Source organism: Gobio gobio, assembly GCF_949357685.1.
Source record: "Gobio gobio genome assembly, chromosome: 8".
NCBI classification, from domain to species: Eukaryota; Metazoa; Chordata; class Actinopteri; order Cypriniformes; family Gobionidae; genus Gobio; species Gobio gobio.
This window is the reverse complement of record NC_137114.1, coordinates 10,799,109-10,821,322: the sequence shown is the minus strand read 5'-3', so window position 1 is coordinate 10,821,322 and position 22,214 is coordinate 10,799,109. Positions and strand designations below refer to the sequence as shown.

The 22,214-nt window shown below is 38.1% G+C and overlaps 2 protein-coding genes across 3 annotated transcripts in view; one reads left to right on the top strand and one right to left on the bottom strand.

The window, feature by feature from the left end:
• Window positions 1-14,275, bottom strand: part of rsrc1 (arginine/serine-rich coiled-coil 1) — a 208,676-nt gene extending 194,401 nt beyond the window's left edge. Inside the window, exons 1-3 of the mRNA XM_079823893.1 lie at window positions 14,195-14,275; window positions 13,361-13,560; window positions 6,035-6,157 (exon numbers count right to left, since the gene is read on the bottom strand). Coding sequence (XP_079680019.1) covers window positions 6,035-6,157; window positions 13,361-13,536 — 299 coding nt within the window. The 5' untranslated portion in view covers window positions 13,537-13,560; window positions 14,195-14,275. The remainder of the gene's footprint in view (window positions 1-6,034; window positions 6,158-13,360; window positions 13,561-14,194) is intronic.
• A 1,950-nt stretch (window positions 14,276-16,225) lies between these two features.
• On the top strand, window positions 16,226-21,848 carry shox2 (shox homeobox 2). 2 transcript variants are annotated; one of them, XM_079823892.1, is made up of 5 exons: window positions 16,226-16,641; window positions 17,600-17,808; window positions 19,585-19,642; window positions 20,082-20,170; window positions 20,544-21,848. In XM_079823892.1, exons 1-5 carry the CDS (start codon window positions 16,392-16,394, stop codon window positions 20,799-20,801), a joined length of 864 nt encoding a protein of 287 aa, XP_079680018.1. In that variant the 5' UTR covers window positions 16,226-16,391; the 3' UTR covers window positions 20,802-21,848. The 2 variants fall into 2 exon arrangements, with proteins under 2 accessions (XP_079680018.1, XP_079680017.1); XM_079823891.1 differs by having other exon boundaries at window positions 20,508-21,848.
• The last annotated feature ends 366 nt before the right edge of the window (window positions 21,849-22,214 follow it).

Sequence of the window (22,214 nt, the reverse complement as noted above, 5' to 3'; positions counted from 1 at the left end):
ACCGAGTACCGATTCACATTAAATCAATGTGTAAATCAGATTTCGGTACCTGAGAATGCATATTGTGATATAGACTAGTGTCTGTAAATATTAAACCGTGAAAAGACCATTTAAATATGAATCATGTGTGTCTCTGAGCGAATGAATGCCATAGACGTGCACTTTACAGTCTACTATGGGTTTACCTCACTCACACACACACACACACACACACACACACACACTCAGAATCGCCGTGACGGTCGCATGTTTCCATCTCTGCCTCTCATATGAGGACATGAACGCACGAACGTCATCTCCAGAGCCACTGAGTCACTTCATGAGCATTTTACCGTTTCATTTGAGAAAAACGACCGTCATATCATAAACACACAGAAACCCAAATTCACGGCAACCCGTCAAAATAAAGGTTCGGCTAACTTGACAAATAAATTACTGTTGTACAGTAGAATTTAAATAATTCTCAATGTAATAATAATACTTACACTAATGTAATAATAATAAATGATCAAAACTTAATTTTTTTTACGTTTAAAAAAAAAAAAAATTACATTTTTTCTTCATGTTTTAATTTTAACCATATAAAGCTCAGTTGTGCAGCACTTTGTTTGACAAAAAAAAGTTTAATTAAATTAAAAGATAAATTAAATGAATGTTTTATGTCTTCATTTGATTACCAGAAAATACATAACACATAATTTGTAGGAAATCTTTTCATAGAAATGAAATTAAGAAGAAAAACTTAGTTTTTATGAATTACATTAAGTAGCTAGTAGCCTACTATTTACTAGTAAATATTACAGTAATCAAACATCACGGCAGACAGCAGATGGCAGACTGCGACCAGGGCAGCTCTGGAATAATATCAATAACACTTTTATAAATGACTTACAGGTTCTATACAGTTATTTATGTAAACATCCTAAAACTAGGGTTGGGTACCGGTACCGAATTTCAGGTACCGGTACCGGTTAAAATGTGAATGGTACCCAACCCTAGTTCAGGCGCGTTGATATTTTGAGGAACTGAAAACGACTGCGCCATTGACCAACAAAAACCTGCTCTAAAGTCAATAGCGCAGTAGATATAATATGAGCCTATAGGCGGGTGCACAACGTGCGCACACTCTGCTTATTACACACACAGGGACGCACAAATGTTTAAATATTAAGAAATAAAATTATTCCTCTCTGGAGAAGCGTTCAATCTTTCCACTTGCAAATTCCAGCATGGTGCGAGTGAAAATTATGTTTATTGCACGTTATGCCTAAAACACCCCCATGACTCATTAAGAGACTTGGTACAACCCTTTTGGACCATGCGCCGGGCCCGCCGACTGTTTTTTCCTTTGCATTATATAATGGTCAGAAGTTGCCTGCTCAAAACTGTTTAAAATAGTAAAGTATTTTTACATTATAGGTAGAGTAAGCAATTTCGCAGAGGCTAGCAATAGCAAGTTAGCTTTGAAAGCAGCCTCCCTTCAGAGCGTCTCCAAAGCCATTTTTCTGATTGCATTTTTTCAGTGTGCAGGCAACATCGGCTACTTGGTCACAAAATATATATATTTACACGTTTACATAATACTTAGATCACTTCTATTATTGATTAGGGCTGTGTATTGCCAAGAATCTGGCGATACAATGTGTATCACGATACAGGGGTTACGATACGATATATTGTTTATATATTTTTTTAGAAAGATCTAATTTAAAAGAATAAAGAACAACCATATGCATAAAACCTGACAAGTAACTATTTTATTTAATTAATACAGTATTTATATCACTAATCACAATTTTGTGCAATCTAAGTAAAGGGAAATAGTAAAGTGCAGAATTCTTTATGTTTTAAAGGTTCACAGTATAGCGGTTTTTAATTTCTAAACTATTTACAACAGAAAGCGCATAGTCCATTCCATGACTCAATGACTGTTTATATATTTAATACTGTAAAGCTGTTTGCTTTAAACTGCAGAGCTGGTGCATCCATATCCACATCGCTATGATCAGATGCTTTCGTTCTGCTGCCAGCGATGTCAATTTTGTTGTGTTTATTTTGTTACTGAGAGGAAAATGTGCTGAACATATTCTATCGAAACGCTTCTCAGCAGCTCGGATGCCGTCGGGATGTTAAGCGAGCTCTCAGATTCAATGCGTTTCCCGAGTATTGGATTTTAACTTGGCTTATTTTGCAAACAAAATTACGATTTCCTTAGTGGCTGTAGCCATAATGAGTCCACAGTTCATCTCTGTATACCGCAGGAGCGGAATAATTCTATCGTCTTGTGAGCTGGGTTTGCTAATGCTAACACTAGCGATGCACGAACCTTCACCTTGCGCTTCTCCGGCTCCGCGTCAGTTACGTTCTGAGTTAACACTGACCTCTAGCGGTTGGATTTTATACAGTCTGTGGTTTAAACCGAACACAAAGCCACGAATCTTGGATGTAAACAAATAAATATATAAATATCGATACAGTGTTTTTGAGAATCGATAAAGTCTCGCCAAACATAATATCGCGATATTCACGTGCATCGATATTTTCTTACACCCCTATTATTGATTGCTATCAGGATGTGAAGAGTTTCAACCAGTATAACAAAAGTGTTACCTACCCTACCTTTAATTCCACCAGCATTAAGGAGCAACTATTAAAGCAGCAGTCCGTACGTTTTGCCTCTTTGTCGCCATCTCTGTTTGAAACCTGCAATTGCAGTTATTTACAGAGTTATCATCTTTACTTGGGTTGTGCATCGTCAAGTACGACCAAAATAAGTTGCACCGGAAAATGTCATCAGAACAAGTAACATGTCTGCACAGTTACTTGCCACTGTTGTTCTGACCAACTAAGAAAAAAAGCATTACAATAAATCACGCTACTAGTGGTGATTAAATCTAACGATCGCTTAGTAAAACCGTGCAAATTATTGTTATAGTTATACTTTGCTCTCAAATTGTTAATGTTAATAACATCAGCATTGCGTGACTGTGTGTATTTAGTGTGTATTATCGTTAAGGTCCTTTCACACTGGACGCGATTTTGACGCGCGAGTAATTCGCGCGATGGTTTTATTTTTTGATCAGGTGTTTGTGTAATGAGTGCTTCCACACCGAACGCGAATGTGCTGTGGCGAAAAAACAATGTGTATTTTTTCCGTTTCGATGTCGATTTTTTTTTAAACACTCGCAGCGACAGAAAAGGCTTAAACCAATCACATACAAGGAAACAAAGGTGACGAAATGTCCAGTTGATGTCATTAGCTATTCAATCAACACTAACCTTGGCAGGTATCGCATTTCTCATGAGATTACAGCTGTACAGGTGTACAAATGCAGATGTGTTTGCCCACTGTAGGCTACAGACAACGATAACATAACCTTTTGAGTTAAAACCTTTTGAGTTTTTTCTAACCTAATTGTGTCCGCGACTATAGAAAGTGAATGTTTTTCCATCAGTACGACTGTGGCACTTAAATGTTTACATTGTGACTCAACTGATAACACAACTGGAAACAGCTGCTCCGGATCGATTGGTTCCTGAAGTGTGTGTTTGTCTCGTCAGAGATGCGGTGCTACTGTCTCTCTCGAGCTCCACAAATTGTCCCACGGACATTTGAAGTAAGTGCGGAACCGGCCATGATAAAGTTTTAGCTCCTGTAGAAGATTAGCATACTCCCCTTCAGACTCTCTGTTCTTTAAGACTGGGTGCACCCAAAACCTTCTTCTCTGTCTTTTAAATAAAATGAAAAGCTCATCTTCACTGGATGATGAAGTGTCCGTGTTTTCTCAGCTGTCGCCGCAAATGTTTTGGGATGTTGGAGCTCTGAAACGTCACAGACGTCGCAAACTCTCGTCGTGGCTGATGTGAATGGTTTTGACGCGAACTATTCGCACATGAAATATTCGTTTTTCTGCTTCGCTTTTTCGTTCCGCGTCCGGTGTGAAAGGGCCTTTACATGTAGATTTTAATTTCTGTCCAGTCTAATCTTTTGCTTTTGACTATGGGTGAATCTCCAGGTGTCACTGATGATTGTCGTTTAGTCGTTTCTGGATTACAATCCGCCATCAAAATGATGTTTAATTATTCCAGCTGCTGTGAGAAAAGGCTACCTGCAGCATCCTTACATGCGATACTACTACTAGCCGGACTCCTTCTTTATGTAATGACGCAAAGACGAACTGCGCCATGCTCGAATTTCCCACGGAAAGCTACCAGTACCACTCAAATTTAGTGATGCACCGATCATGATTTTACATGGCTGATTCCGATACCGATTTTTTTCAAGAAAACTGGCCGATTCCAATACCAATTTCCGATTTATTTTTTTTACACAATAAAATAATGAAAGTATACATGAACAAGATGTTTATTTGGTATTTAACAGGCTAAATTGGCTTTTGGCTAATGAAAACAAGTCCGCAATCTGAAATTAACGGGAAATTGAATTGGAAATTAAAAGGCTGAAAGATGAAATTAAAGGCAACAACTGCATACTCTGCAATCCAAACAAAGATGTTACTTAAATCAGCATTTGTTTTTAAATTCAGTATATGGAAAAAAGTCTTTCCCATTGAAATTAAATAAAACCAAAGTATTTAATTGTTCCAAAATGTTAAATCAAATAATGTTTAGTGCAACGAAAAAAACTAAGATGCTACAGCAGGTGCTTTTTAAATCAAATTAAGTCAATGTAATTTTAAGGTAAAATAAAAGGTAACACTTTAGAATAATGGTCATTAGTTAACATTAGTTAATGTATTAACTATCATGAACTAACCATGAGCAGTGCATTTGTTACTGTATTTGTTCATCTTTGTTAACGTTAGTTAATATAAATCCAGCTGTTCATGGTTTGTTCATGTTAGTTCACACTGCATTAACTAACGTTAACAAGATTTTAATCATGCAGTTATCTCTCATTAGTAAATGTTGAAATTAACATTAACAAAGATTAATAAACACTTTATAAGTGCAGTTCATTATTAGTTAAATGATAACTAATGTAGTTAACTGATGTTAACTAATGACCATTATTCTAAAGTGTAACCAAATAAAAATGATCATCCTATAGGCTACAGAACTGATAGTATTTTATTTCTAAAGTGCATGCATGTTCTTCTTTAGGCTACAAAAATAAGTATTTCTGCTTTTTCACAAGTTAGTCTGTTTCGTTCTCATCTGATCCAACACGTGAGAAGCTGAGCTGAACAAACGCTCACTATCTGCTTGTGCAGGCGCAGAGAGGTAAGCTCGCGCAACTTCAGCTCGCGCAACTTCAGCTCGCGCAGGAAAGCGGCTCTTCATTCCCTTCAGCATCTCGTCTCTTCCCTCAGTTCTCCAGTTTCCGTTTGTAACACACAAGTGACATGTTCGCAAATGATTGCAATATAGGCGTATGTGCACGCGGGCGCACTTCCAGATAAATCGGCAGAAAAATACAAAGAAATCCGGTTCCGGTTTTTGGCCGGTCAACCGGTGCATCCCTACTCAGATTATAACACATTATTACAAGCTTACCGTTGTGAATCGGGCTAAGGTAAGGAGATCGTTTTGAACAGTGGCTGGTTATGTGTACTTGCTCAAAAATGTGATTTTGGATCATTTCTAACAAAAGTTACAGACTGCTAGACTGGGTAAACCCAGCCTGATCTGCTGGCGATTTGATTTCGCCCTGCAACTCAGTCTGGAAACATGTACATTCATTTCTACTGCTTCTGTTACACTTTTGCGAGAACCAATCACAGACTAGCTTATCGACCTGGCGCGCTATTGGAGGGTTTAACTAGATGATGGCTAGAGAAACGATGGATCGATGCCCGTTGATCACGCCTCTTATGGTTTGATTGGTTGAAGGACTATCCAACTGCATACAGAGCCATTTGGATTATGCTCGTTGATCACGCCTCTTGTGCAGTAGAAAATACAGAGCAGACTCCCCAGACCAATGTTCAACCTTAAGCTGAGCTTGGTCTGGTGATAGCCAGACAAACGGACAGCTTTAACATAACTCATTATATTAATCAGTGTGCCTTACCTCTTATTTCGGCTGCGGGATTGAGATCTGTGGGACCTATGGTTCCGCCCCCTGTCTGTGCTTCGGCTCCGCCTCTTGTGACCGGACCCTCTGGAAGAGCTACTGTTGGAGCGCTTTCTGTGCCTGGAACATCAGTAACAAGAGTCCATTAAACACACACACACACACACACACAGAGTGCTTGCAGTGCAATAACTGCATCTGTCTGAACAACATACAACATTCTCTCCTGCATAGTCTGTCTATATTTCCATTCCCAATCAAAAAAGTGTGTCAAGACAGTCAGATAGGTGTCAGTATAAGATGTTCCAGAGTTTAGGTTTCATGAACACTGGCCCACCCGCCATTGCTTAGACAAACAGATGATCCCGGCCCATGCAAACAAACAAAGCAAACCTTAAAAGCACAGCAGAGCCACAGTGTTTAAAGTCTTTAGTTTGGTACAGAGCCTTGAACTTCTGCACCGTTTAGCTAGGCTGACATCACGGATATAGACCAGTCTGCCTGCATTATTTTAACTAATGAACTCTATTTCTCTCTCCTTTTTCTCTCCAATGAGCTTCTGTCAACTTCCCTATTCTCTAATCCAGCTGATAGACCAGGACTTCTTAGAGGACCTTTCAAATGCTAAATCAAAAGCGCGAGTCCATTCCCCACATCATGAATAAATAAAATGTTTATCTAAAAACCATAATTCAATTTATTATGCATTTCTGCATCAGATGGTACCCGACTGCATACCTCTAAAGCTTAACTGCCAGTGGCTCAGGCATCATGCCGTGATTGTGTCGGCATTGGAGGACAAAGTTAGCGTTTGTGCCGCTTTAGAGAGCACGAGAAATGTGTTGCATCTCAAAGCATATGGGCCAATGTCCACAGAATCCATCCATTTATTCAGAAAAACAATAAAAAGCAAATCATGCATACAATGACTTCTCAACACACTTTTGTTTGATTAGCATGGTACTTTTTTTTTTTTTACTAAAATTCATGTCATTTTTTTCCTGACATCATAGTGAAGAAAAAAAGCCCCATTGAAGAAATTAAAATCTTGAAAAGAAAACAAATAATTTGGCATCATCTTTTATTATTTCTTAATAAAAAATTTAAAAAAAACAAATGCTTCACTCCTTTTAAATATTTTTTTTTAAACTTTTGTGCAACATGCAAACTCATGCTGAAAATAAAGGCATAAAACACAAAATAAAATCATGGAGGAGTCTTGTGTATAAAGCGCTGACTGTATAAAACAATGGACGTGCACTGTACAATAATTAATTGGTTTGAGTAGGGCAAACTCAAATTAAAAATTTTGTTTGAACTTTCTTTTTCTTTTGAGTTCATGAAACTGACACATTTTAAGTCATCTGAATTATTTAATTGACTCTTTTAATTTAGACAAACTTAAATTTACCTGAAACTGGGCTATTTCCCAGCATATATTGCCATGGCACTTGAAAGGTAGAGTAAATGCAAAAATGATATTATGTGTTTTATAATGTTGATTAATGTTAAGTTTACTAGTGTTTAATTGCTATGCTATTATTAGCAAAGCATTGTGTTACCAATTAGCATTTGCTGACTTAGCTAGTTTTAGCTAGCTAAATTTACACTACTAAAAATATTTAAATAAAGTGTTTTTGCTAGTTTCAGCCCGACGCAGTTATCATTTTCACGTCCAGGGCCATGTTGTTTAAATAGCAAATGCACTCGTGCCCATCTGTACGCCCATGGGCATCTGGTCTGAAAACCAGGTGTGTTCAGGAGCATTGTTGGCGCGTTGATATTTTGAGGAACTGAAAACGACTGCGCCATTGACCAACAAAAACCTGCTCTAAAGTCAATAGCGCAGTATTTTTTGTGTTATTTAAAGGGTGTGTAGCAATATGAGCCTATAGGCGGTGCACAACGCACATACACTCTGATTATTACACACACAGGGATGCGCAGCAGCACACACACATTTATAAATATAAAAAATAAAAGGATTCCTCTCTGGAGTAGCGTTCAGTAGGGTTGTGCCGATATCATCGTCCATCGTGATGCCACGCCCCCATTGCGAGTGCGACACACACTAATCCGCTTCTATAGTATTAGTTAAACTAAAAACTTAGCAGGGATTGTTCTGTAAATTAAATTGAGAATGTAACTAATGCATATATGCTATTTTAAATACTGTAATCTATGCCAGATATATATATATAGCCTACATTTGGAAATCATTTGAGGCTGAAACATCCATAAGCATGCCTGTTTATTTTAGCACTTCCGTCAGTGAAACAACACAGCCTATTCAACATTTAAACGATTTTCAGTAAATAATGGTTAACTCAAGAATATAAGAAAATTAAATATTAGTTAGAAAAATATTTGATTCATACTATTTCCCCGCAAAGATGCATCATTTACACTCTGCGCTTTGAGAGGAATGTGGGACACAAGCTGGATAGACCTTCTCGAATATCTTCATCTTCATGTTTTCTCCTGATGTTGCAAGGCAACACTGTTTGTAAAAGGTCTGAAGAGCGGATTTTATCTTCCACGGGGTCAAGACATTTAGGCAATGTTTGATTATTCACTGCCAGAGAAAACAAAACTAAAATCACCGGCGTGTGTGAAATGCGCTTTTCAAATAAACCAAACTTGACGCGCATTACTAAGTTTAATAACAAGAACAAACGATATTAAATAAAATTTGAAGTAAAAAGGTTTTCGTCTTACAGTGTTTTTATACTTTCCCACAGTAAAGGATGTGAATAGTTATAATAGACTTAATTATAAGCAAACGAAAGGAAGAACATGGGTGCGACGCGAGTGAAGATTTGGGAAAAGAAACGAGATGTCCATGTCCATTGGGATAAAATGGACTAGGCCTATTGTTAAAATTCACGGAAAATCGATTGACCAGATCCAGATCGCAAGGCAGAATGAAAAAGAGCTCTCTGACCATTATTTCCTTTCTAGGCTAAACAAAGCTTTGTGCTTCACTCCTGTGGTAATATTCACGTGGAACAGCTTCACAAACTAAACACTGTGTTAGTAAAATAACGAAATTAATTTTTAAAAGTAGAAAATAGTATTTATGTAAAGAGATATATTAAAATATAAAGAGCTCAACTCTTAAGCTATTTTTCCCCCCTCACATGCAACCTAGCGGATGAGTCATTATTTGGGTTAGTAAAAATAACGAAATGATAGTTTTTAAGTAGAAAATAGTATTTATGTAAAGAGATATAGTATATTATCTACCTATTTACCAAAATTACCCCCCCCCCAAACGACGATATCATCACAATGTTTTACTGTAAACATCGTCAAGAACTTTAAGGCTTAATATAATTTAAACGGATGAGTTATAAAACAAAATGTACCCCCCTCACAATTGCCATGAAGGGCAAAATTAGCTATATAGACCAAAACCACCAGGCAGTAAACATTTTTTTCTGCTGTAAACTTGGGCATTTTAACATGTGGGTCTATGGGATTGACTGCCTTTGGAGCCTGTCTCTAGTGGCCAGGCGATGAACTGCCATGTTGGATTTAACCCATTTAAGCCCACCGGCAACTATAGTAGCCGCAGTGTATAGTTGTCATTTTCCTTTTGTCAGTATTTTTCTAGATAGTATCCATGTTTTTAATCTCAATGACATGCAAGAAAACAACCAAATAAAGGATTTCAAGAGGAAAAATAAGGTATTAACTTCCTTCCTGTCTCATGAGACTGCCAACTTCCTCCCCCTACTTCCAGGAAGCATAACAAAGGCAAACCCTCCCAAACAAAGGTTATTTTCATGTTACTAATAAGCATTTTTGTTGACATATATATATCTACATAATCGTGAAGGTCTCTAGAATCATCCAAACAAAACAATTCTTAAAACAGATCTATAGTTTTTTGTACACTTAGTCAAAAAGTCCAAGTAGCAACTATAGTTGCGGTGGGCAAATGCCTTGTAAGAACATATAATGGGGAAATGGGGTATACTGTGTTAACAGGTTAATAAATCAAGGTTTTTGGTCTTTAGTGCTTTTTGCTTTCATAATATCCCACTTAAAACATAACTTAAACCTTTAACTGACATCTCTACTGTACAGTAGACCTTAATTCGGAAAAATATAATATTTTATGATATTATGTCTTGTAAGGGCCCTTATTGTTTTTATGACTAGTAGCTTACGATTTCATTATAATGTGGAAATTCAGACAAGTAATGAGTTTACATTTATATTATTATATGAAATCACCTACTATAGTTAGCCATTGAATATTATGGGACTATTTATTTATTTATTTTTGTTATATAGATGTAATTTTTTCATCATTATATCAATTTATTTTCATTTAACTTTTTGATACACAATGCCCTGTTAGGGCAACTCAATGGCTGCACTTTGTTCTGCTCTTGTTCCACCACTTTAAGACAAATGTATTTGTTGTTTGTTGTATTTTCATATTCAACAGATTATAAGATAGATGCAGCTTTTTTGAGTTTGCATCGAATGTTCTTCGACTTTTATACTAATTTGTTTATGAATAAAGATTGATCTGTTGAAAACTGTTATTTTGAGTTAGATGCCAAATGTTCTCCTAGTCAAATTTGACATTGAAGGGGTGCATACAACTATAGTTGCCTTGCCACACATTCAAATACGATTTTCAAGAAAAAAAACTAAAACCTGGGGAAAATAAATGTAGAACATGTTCACATAGGACACTATTAACATGACTATATGCATGAAACCATTCAGAAAAATGTGGGCACAAATGGGTTAAGAGAGAGAACGGAAGGTTGTCGCGTAATATAAAGTCAATGAGTCCCAAAATATCAGATGATTTTACCTTTTTATGAAAAAGAACATTTAGCGCAGATTGTTAAAAGTGCCAACCCTTCAAACACTAAATGACAAATCATTCATGATGTTTGAAAATATGTTTAAAATTGGAAAGAGGTGTAACACTCACATTGATCCCAGGTTTAAAACATGTTTTACATAATGGTGTACATCATAATAATTTTTTTTCATGGGTCATGAAATTTCCTGTCTAAAGGTTTTTCAGAACCACATGAGATACACCCACAGTGTACAGTGTACTCTCTGCGTCCGTCTGACCAAAATAAATCCAGCCAGCACTCGCACACACTGCCAGTGGCCGGACAAACAGATAATCCGGGATCACAAACAGAGCCATGCTGAAAGCGCAGCAGTTGACACTCTTCAGGTGAGTTTAACGAGGGCCTAAAACGTCTGCATAATTACACAGATGAGGCCACTTATAAAGTGCTAAACCGATTTACAGATGTATCGTGTGTGGATAATGCAAACAAAGGCTGATCAACAGCACTCTATTTAGCTCTTGACCTCCACAGACATCCTTCTTTCCGTGAGAGCAGTTATTTCCCATCACATATAATGGCGACTGAGCAAGCGTCATGAATAATTGAACTCAGGCAGACAGTGCTAAGTGACTGCATAAAGTAACGTCTGGGTTCAAGAAACTGCACGTGTCTGTTTGGGACTCAATGTTCAGTTACAGTGAGAGTGCAGATAGTATGCATGTTTAAGCCACAATATGTAATTTTTCGCCGCTAGAGGTCACTTATTCAAAACAGAAGTGTAGCTTGATGCTTTTATTCTGCCGCAGACGAGCGCTTCTGCTTCTTCCGCTCATGTGTGTGTGGGGTAGTGCAGCGCTGTTTATTATATTACATATATTTGAGTGTGTTAAAGTTGTGTTATAATGCTACTCTGTGCGTTCGCTCCGCGGCGTCTATGAGACACTTGTTCACACTGCAGTAAGAGATTGATATTAGGTATGGTAAACAATAAGACTAACTGTGGTTTAGTTTAGTTTTTAGATTAGTTTTATGTTTTCTTTCGATTAATGATCCAAACAGCTGCTCACCAGTCTAATAAAACACATCATACACTCTAAAAACAAAAAGGTTCTATATGGCACGAAAAATGGTTCTTCGTCGTAATCATAGAGGAACCACTTTTGGTGCTATATAGCACCATATCTTAACATGTTCTGTATATGGTAGCGGTGCTATATAGCACCTTAGTCAAAGAACCGGTGAAGAACCTCTGAAGAAACACTGAAGAACTGCTGAAGAACCGCTGAAGAACCACTGAAGCACCAAAATTGGTGCTATATAGCACTTAAACAGGTTCCCCTATGATTACGAGCCAAGAACCATTTTTGGTGCCGTATAGAACCTTTTTTTTAGAGTGCATATTAAAGCGTATTTGGTGTTTCCATGGTTTCTACAAAATAAAACTGGTCCGTGTCCTGGTTAAAATTGCTTATTTCTCTGGATAATGTAAGTACACAAGTCAACAAAATATATTGTTCTAGTGTTTTTTGGATATTTGAATCCAAAAAATCGTACATATTGCGCCTTTAATAATAGAATATTATCCATCCAGCTGTGGTCCAAATGTCTAGATCAGGGGTTTTCAAACTTTATGATGCCAAGGACCCCAAAATATGATGAATCTTTTATGAGGGATCCCCTTCCTAAAATACCTCTATATATTTTTATGTATGAAAATAGCAAGTGTGAATTATGAATACGATATATTGTTTCCAAACTCAAATTGCCTATATTTAATGTTGGATGTTAAACCTGAAGAAGAAAATGTTCAAGTAAAAATGATATATAAGCAACTTCCACAATAAATCTACATAAGCAGGGTACGTACTGCGTTACGAATACTGCTTTACAACCCAGTGAGCGAGATAAAGGGGACTATAGTGAGAGAAACTAAAAAATCTTTCCAATTCTGGAAAGTATACACAGCAAGAAAGGAGAGAAACATTTAGAAATGAAACCGTTAGAATGTTCGGTAGACTTTATCCATTTTTGCTTTGTCTTTTTATTCTCTGAACTTTTCTGGGGACCCCTTAGAACCTTCTGGAGGACAGTCTGAAAACCCCTGGTCTAGATCATGAAACTGAGCCAATTCTGTAATGTAATGTAATGTGCAGTTTTCCACCTCACGTCTCATGTACCAGCCTGGAGCATGTAGTTTTAATGTATGATCAGTCACATTGGCCGTTTTTTTCTCTGGAACTGCGTGCTCACTCTTCCCGGGATCAGTGTGCCAGCCGAGCAACTGCCATTGACATAAACTGGGATGCTAAGGGAATAACTCTTTCCCAGTATTCTACAACTTGTATATGACAGGTGCTTGGTGTGGGAGATATAAAAGGGCTTGTGATGTCAGGTGAACCAAAAAATTGCTTCAGAGGAAGAACAAGTTATTACATTTTGATGAAAAATTACAGGGGGAAACTTTTTTATCTCATTCTTCATTGTCTACCTCCTGTCTGCGACTCTGTTTCGGTCTCTGGAGCGGGAGCGAGTTCGTCTCCGGGAGGGTTTGCTGCGGTTGGTCACTCTGCTTCCAGAGGAGCTGGAGGAGGAAGAGCGCTGTCTCTGTCTCCTCTTCCTCCGGCTTCGGCTGTTGTCCTCGCTGTCTGACGAGTGACGGCCCATCTTCACTCCAGTCACTGAGTTAAACTGGGAGATCATGTGGAGTAAAAATGGATAGGACACAAAAATGTGTCAGATATCAGAAATGCTTTTTTTTTTCTTCTTCTTTCACGCAATACATGATTGTGGTTAAATGTGATTCAGTAGCTCTAGCAAATCATTATGTATGTGTCTAATAAGGATGAAATTTACATTTACTGAGAGCTGGGAAGTACAAATGCAAGTACAGTCATTTAATCTCTTAATTTATCTTATTTGAAGTCTACACAGTAACATGAGCTGAAAAGAGCAGCAAAACATAAAGCATAAGATTATTTATTTGCATAGACTGTCGGTATGTAGTACCACGGAGAGAAATGTGTTCAAACAGAATGTAAATACCAAAACATAACCGTAAAACTACGCGAAACTAGCGTTAGAAACGCATCCTGACAGGTAGCATTTTATAGGGCTACCTCTACAAATGCGAATATGAATATTGCGTCCTTTTATATGTATGTGTAACGTTTCATGCTAAAGATTTCAATACCGAATCATATTTACAGGCGCTTTCTCTAACACACGTTACGCAACAAACCAAGAGCGCGTCAGCTAATATATGTTTTACCTGTATGCCTATATGTAAAACGAATAATGTTTATATCTACATTCATACTCTTACCTAGATAACGATACACACTCCTATTGTGTCATAACAGCAACTCACAGAGCAGCGCCATGAGCCGACGAACAGACTGAAGTAACCGATTTGGAGATCATCGATGCGTGCGCTGCCGCCGGCAGCCATTACCAATCAAACACGATCGTCAGTCGCTTTCACCTTCTTGTCAGGGAAGCGCAAGATAAGCGTAAAATACATTATTTCTCAGCCATAAAATAGCCTACACGATAACAAGACCTATTTTTATTCTTCAAACTTGTATTTTGAGAAATTGCAGGCTGAGTGAAATGCTGTGTTTAAAAAAAAAAGAAGGAAAAAAGACCGTCAATTTTGTGATTTTAATATTTTTGGTCGGAATGTATTATGGGCTTTTCTGTCGCATTTGATCAATACAAAATGGGCTACAACTGAGACATAATATACATAGGTAGCCTAAATAGACAAATTACTAAGGGGAAAAAGATGGTTTGTCTCAAAACGCTTATCTTCCTGAATAGTTTTTAAATATCCTAGTTCAGTCCCTTTTGAAGAAACAAACACTCATACCAAGTTAGAGATGTGAAGATATCATCACAATATTGTTGGCTATTTGTTTAATCAAACTCAAGCCAACTAAATTGCCTCAAAACTGCACCCTTTTAGATATATCTGTACAGGCGTTCCTTAACATAGGCTAATTTTGCCTAATAAAAAAATAGCCTATTATTTTAGGAAGATTGTTATTATTATTATTATTTGTATTATTATTATTATTATTATTATCATCTTCGTGTATGAGGGTAAAACGCGTGGCTTGGTCAAATAAAGCAGAATAATAACTTTTTGCTGGGTTTCAAATGATATTGAATGCGTGGATGCTTGAAGAATAGGGTTAGCCTACATAAATATGAAGATGAAGATAAATATTTCATTATGAAGTAATTATTAAAGGTGAGGTGAAGGTGATGTGTTCTGTGATTTACCAAATACAAGGCGTGTAGTTTCTCATTTACCGCTGTATTTAATCTAGCCTACTTTTTTTTAATTCGCTCTTGATCCCCAAATAGACACTTATTAACTTACAACCATATTATGCAAATATGCAATACTTTTTTTTGTTGTTGCACATTTTGTGTAATTAAATAGCAATAAAACGGCATAGAAGAATGTTTTGCAAGTCATCATTAGAGAAAGTTGTCCTTTGAGAGATGAAATATTAATTTAAAAAAAATTAAATAGTGAATATTCCTTTCATGCGGTGAGTCATTTTGAATAAAATAAAATCAACAAACGTAAAAACAGCACGTTTCAAGCTATTCAGCTCGCGCTTGCATTTGTTTAGCCTAATACTGTAGGTTATTTAATAACGCTGCTATATGAACCCAGATACCAGGAATATGTAATAGCCTACACTTATAAATTGTTTAAATTGGTCTTTTAGATTCTCTTCGATTCAAGGTGTTCGTTCTTCCACTACATTAAAATACATTAATTATGGAAGGCAACTTTCACTCTCTAATATCATTATCAACTGCATAAAACAGACTGTTTAAGAAGGTAGCTAAATAATTATCCTGCAGATGTTTTCTGTGCAGATGAAATTTTGACGGCGAATTGTGGAATTCTGTGTCACTTCCATGATCACAAAGTGCGTATTTGTCTTTGCTCTTCTCGCTACTCTATCCCGGTCTCCTTCCCAGCTCAGATCAAAGAGTTGCCGAATAAGATGTCCAGTAGTTTTTGGCCTCATCCCAGCAGCGCTTTCGACCATCATCCTCATCCTCATCCTCCTCCTCATCATCGCGCCTGGTGTTTCCAAACTCTAACCAGTCTGGCTTAATGACATTAATTTGCTCCTCTTGTCAATCTTAGCCAATAGCAGGCATGGATGGGTGATGTGGATCTGAAGGACAGATAAGGCCCCCCCCCACCCCACCCCAGCCCACCCCGCCTCTATGGGAAGGGGGCTCGCGGTGAGGGAAGGTAACGCGCGCGGATCAAGGGGCAGAGACGCTTCGCTAAGTATAAATAGTGTGACTTCAATAGTGAATCGGCAGCAAGTCTGTACACTCCGCAACAAGAGGAATGGTCAAAGATCTCATCTCATCACCTCGCGTTTAGGCCGATAGAAAGAGAGCACTGTTGATGTCTTATATATGGTAGACTGCTGAGGATCTAAAGGGAAGATTGTGTTTTTTTCTTCTTCTTGGGCGCAGTGATGGAAGAACTTACCGCGTTTGTCTCCAAATCTTTTGATCAGAAAGTCAAGGAAAAGAAGGAAGTGATCACGTACCGGGAGGTGCTGGAGACCGGATCGGTGAGAAATAGGGAGACCCTGTCGGCGGAACCGGTTCGCGAGGAGGTGAACAGCATTACGCGGAGCACCGTGCGCTCGTCGCCGGCCAGGGAAGCGGACATGCTCGCGTCAGAGAGAAGCAGAGACTCGAGCAGTCCCAAACTTACAGACGGTGAGTGCTTTTCTAGCGTTTCTCTTGTGTGGCATTCGTTAAAATTGTGTTCTTGTTTTTCACAGGCCTGTGTTTTAAGTCTTATAACTTCTTCGCGTTCAATAGCCTATATATATATATTTTTTTTAAAGTTGCATTAATTTCGTGCAAACTACACGCAACATGATAATCACATAATAATTTGACAGGCTGTCATAATCTGACAGGCTGAAAACAAAACAAACAAAAGTTCTCAACTGATAAAAGTATTATTGCATGCATAGCAGGCCTATATTTTAATCTCGTAAATATTGTTTGCAATTCTAGAGGCCTGAAATAATTACAGATTATTCCTTCGATAACTATCTAGACTGATCAAATATAAATGTAGGCTTCTGTAAGATATAGAAAATGTAGAAATGACTGTAGAAAACAAACAAAGAATGTGCCCGTGTATTATAAATCAACACGCATTTCATGTTGGCTATGAGACACACTGAAGGCCTAGCTAATTCATTCATTTACTACGACGAGAACATACAGACACAATGCAATAATAGTAATATTAATCATAATAATATTAGGCTAATAATAATAATGCGAATTGCGGATCGTTTCGATTAGACGTTCTTTCTCCTCTAACAGCTAATTGAATAGCTAAACACGTGTTGTTTTGGATTCGGGTTAAGTGTTATTTTGACAGCAGGGATTTTCCTTCTGCTGCGTTAATTGTTGATTTCGTCTCGTAACATTGACCCGTTTTGCCAGGTTGTTAATTTAACGTGCAATCGGATAATATTCCTGTCATAAGCATCCGGCGCAGAGAGAATCTCCATGCATATGCATAGCGTGTAAATAATTAAAGAGCTCTGTGTAGGACAAAACATCCGTGACCGACATCAGTGCACGGGCGCATTTACTGCCCTCGCTTCACATCGCCGGACCAAGCGTTCACTCCTGCGTTCTGCTCTGTTTTCAGGGAACACGGATATGAAAGAACGCAAAGAGGATTGTAAGCCGCTGGAGGACGAGACACAGACTAAAATCAAGCAGAGAAGGAGTCGGACTAACTTTACCCTTGAGCAGCTGAACGAGCTGGAGAGACTGTTCGACGAGACGCACTATCCGGACGCCTTCATGAGAGAGGAGCTGAGCCAGAGACTCGGCCTGTCGGAGGCCAGGGTGCAGGTCAGACACTTCATCTGCTGCCTGTGTGTGTGTGTGTGTGTGTGTGTGTGTGTGTGTGTGTGTGTGTGTGTGTGTGTGTGTGTGTGTGTGTGTGTGTGTGTGTGTGTGTGTGTGTGTGCGGGGTTTCGATTAGTGCTAATGGGAAACGGAACAGGCGAAATGCTGTTACATATTAAGTGCAAAATAATGATCTGTCAGTCAATTTATATATATATATATATATATATATATATATATATATATATATATATATATATATATATATATATATATATATATATATATATATATATATATATATATATATATATATATATATATAGCATATGTAATTTATTTGTTTTGCACCTATGCCATTAGCCTATATAGGCTATTCGTTACACCGGAATTAAACTATGAAAGTAATGACACATCGATTTTAACACTGCACTGTAATGTAGAATTAAAATATATTAAGCATTTAGAGATGAAAATGTAAATGTAGGCTATTTGAAATAAGAGCTAAAGGCGTTTTTAAAATGTTACATGGACACTTCTTGTGGCGATATTGTAGTTCATGTTTAAATATATAACCTAGCTCATATAAAATTAGATATCAGCTTATATGTGTCAAATGGTGGGAGGACATTTTTGGAAATAAAAGTGATATTAAGCCGCTTAAATAAACGAACAATGCAAAACAATGAACAGAAATCATTCCCTGATTTGTGCGCATTGGCCCTGCAGGCAACATCTGTAGTGTGCTTTTTAGGATGGGGAAGACCATCTGCACAGAAACATAATAAGGCTCAATATATGTGTAACAAGAGACGAGCGACTGAGCCGAATAATGACATTCAACATAGACATTGGCTCTGCTGTGATTGATCAGGAGAGAGAGAGAGAGAGAAAAAAACAATATCTTATTTCATTCTCTTTTATCTATTCATTCCTTGGGTGGGGATATAAAATTCACTCTTTGAATACATTGGTCCTTTTAAAAATGGGCTCAAAAGACCTCCCTGGAAAAAGTTAAACCATCGTCGCTCTTTGGGATCTTACCAAAAAGGCATTGTCCCAAGCAAGGCCTGCGGATTTACATAAATTATCTATCATTTTTACCCAAATAAAGATCTGATGCTCTTTTCATATTCAGTATTCACAGACAAGGCCACACCACTGGCTCAAAGGCTGCTCTGCCATTTTAACGGATGAAGTTATAATGTCCTGGCCAGATCATTGCGTATAATCGTGTTTCACTTACAGCAGAAAAATCACGCAAACGCCGTGTCGATTATAGATGAATCAAAATTAATCATTCGATTCAGAGCAGATGCATGCCATAGGTAATCTCGGATGCGCATGGCGTATATGACAACAACACAAACTTTCTTTCGGATATAGGCAATTAATGTCCCAATTTTGGCCCACCCCTGTAGTCCAGGCATATCGTCCCATGCTGGGTGTTTGCTGTCAGAGGATCAGTTCGCTTCTTCTGGGACTCTTCTAATCCCTGGATAGATCAAACCATCGGAGAAACACGATATATTATGGCACTATTTCATTACAAGATTGGGTTTCTTTCCGTTTGTTTAACATTTGAACAAATGTGTTTGTTTTGTGGTGAGCTGGCCGCGCCGCTCGTTATAAAGATATAATAATTAAAATGTGCGGTTACGCATTATGAATATTTTAGAGGTCCTCGGGGATACCGAGTTTTACCGAGACTGTTGTCGTTTTGGGAGGATTTACACGTGCCCTCACCAACAGCTGTCAATCAATGTCTTCTGCTTTCAGGTTTGGTTTCAGAACCGACGGGCCAAATGCAGAAAGCAGGAAAACCAGTTACATAAAGGTGCGTTGAATTTATACACAATTATGCTATTATTCGGTTTATTTCGGTTTTTTTTTAATTAAAATGTTACACTTGACATGTGTCATTGTTACAGTGTGAGTAGCCTACTGAGTATTATTAATTAACAACATTTATTTACTATAGGGTTAGGGTTTGCTTGCATGTAATTATGCACAATTTACTGTTATTATATGGTAAATACATGTAACACAATGACACTGTAAAATAAAGTGTTACCAAATTATTTTTAATTTAACCTATTTTTATTTGACATGTTTTAATACAGTCTATTTTTATTTTATATAGTAGGCTATACTTTTTACTGTGATATAGGCTACGTTGTGTGTTTACTGTGAAATATGCAATCTATAATTCGCGCAGTCTCTCGTTTTTAAGCACACTGCAGGCCGAGCTAAAATGGCGTGTCCATATTTTGCAGGGGTTCTCATCGGAGCGGCGAGTCAGTTTGAAGCGTGTCGTGTCGCTCCATATGTCAACGTGGGAGCTCTGCGCATGCCATTCCAGCAGGCAAGTTACCCCGACCAGCCCGACGCACACACAGCCGTCCTGCAGACTGCAGTACAATTCCTATGGCGCGCCGCACACTCAAAGCTCCCTCTTTGTTATTGCTCTGAGACGAAGAATAGGCTATACTATAAATACAGGCCTGTTATTTCCATAAAGATGAGATTTGTGAATTTGTCTGTTTGCTTCATGGATTTGAATTATAATCAGGGGAGCATATGTACATTTTTTGAATGATAAATACATGCAAATGAACCAGTGCCCAGTAACAGCTCTGCATATAGCCTCTCTCTCAAGTTAATGTGTTTCTCCCCCTCTCTTCCCACCCGTGCGTCCATAGGATAGTCATTGCAACGTGCCGCCCTTCTCCTTTCAGGTGCAGGCGCAGCTGCAGCTGGACAGCGCCGTGGCCCACGCGCACCATCACCTGCACTCGCACCTGGCGGCGCACGCGCCATACATGATGTTCCCCGCACCGCCTTTCGGGCTGCCGCTGGCGACGCTCGCGGCGGAGTCCGCGTCTGCAGCTTCAGTGGTGGCGGCGGCAGCGGCCGCGAAAACCACCAACAAAAACTCAAGCATCGCCGATCTGAGACTGAAGGCGAAAAAACACGCCGCGGCGCTGGGACTGTGACGCCACATGCAGACCATCGCGCGCAACGGTGGCTTGTTGAAGTGATCAACAGAAAAACACATTATTTATGTTTTCTTACGAAGGACACGCGAGGAGGGACAAACCCAGGAGAGGCTATTTATGAGAACACAAACTGTGAAGTGGACAACTTTACGCGGATCTTTTCACGGACGAAGGGATGCGCGCGACTACGCGATGTTGAACTATACCACAAGAATAGAAAAAAAAGTCGAACTTTTAGTGAACTTTTGCAGAAGACAAGAAGCTGAATATAATGATATAAAGCAGCTGGGACGACTGTTCGGCTGTTTGTGTGACAACGCCAACATTTCTGCTTTAATACTCCGTTATTAGTAAATGATGAAAATAAAGAGGCTGGCCTCGTTTTATTTGAAACAAAGTTTCTCTGTGGATATTTGTGAAATATTACAGAAATCACTTGTGTTGCCAAACATGAAAACTCCAGTGTTGAACATGCGTTTCTGTCCTCACGGATAATGACACACGATTTTATGCTCTTTGGTTTCTGAAACTAAATAAATGAGCATTCAATGAAACGACGATCATTTCTTTACTTATTAATAATTACTGACTGTATTGTGAATATGATGAAATATCAGGTAATTATTCAATGGAGGGTTTCCGTCTAATTTCAATTGCATTGGTGCCCAATTCACATGAACACACATCAGGCTTTTATTCTCGGTGTATAAATCAAATTCAGGTGCTACGTTAGCATTGATATGGTACGGGCACATGTAAAATAGCTATGTTAATACAAAATACAAAAATGATTTTGGTTGTTTTATGCTTCATCAATAAGGCATTGTGGGAGCACTCTTTCTTTTCGTTCTTGTTCCTTCATCTCTTTCTCAGTGTGTACAACCATGTGAATCTCTAAATGTACTGTTCATGTTTTATAAGGGTTATAAAAACATCGACTGCGGGCACTCATTTTTTTATGATATCTCTGATTTTATCATGACTGTGAAACGTGAGCTCACAAACACCGTGTTTTCGATTCAAAAAATAAATGTCAAAAACTCTAGCATCTGTGTCATCGTGGCCTATTCGTCTGAGTTACACGCTTTTTAAAGCAGACGTTTGCACTTTATTCCTTTAGATTTGGTCTGACGCTGCGGTGCCAATGAAATTACAAATTGTAAATAATTAAAAATCGACCCGTTTCTGTTTTGTTGGGATGATTCTGTTGTGCATGTTAAGCCTTATATTATTAATGAACATTATTTTAAAATGTTGTTAAAATTAGCCTATGTATGATTATGTAAATATATATTTTACATTTTGGGGGAAAACATTTGTCATGAAATCACACGGACCTCTCTCAGCTCTGGATGTGAAGCTGCTGACCTTTACACCAAACACTTATCCTACAGAGGAAAAGTCAAAATA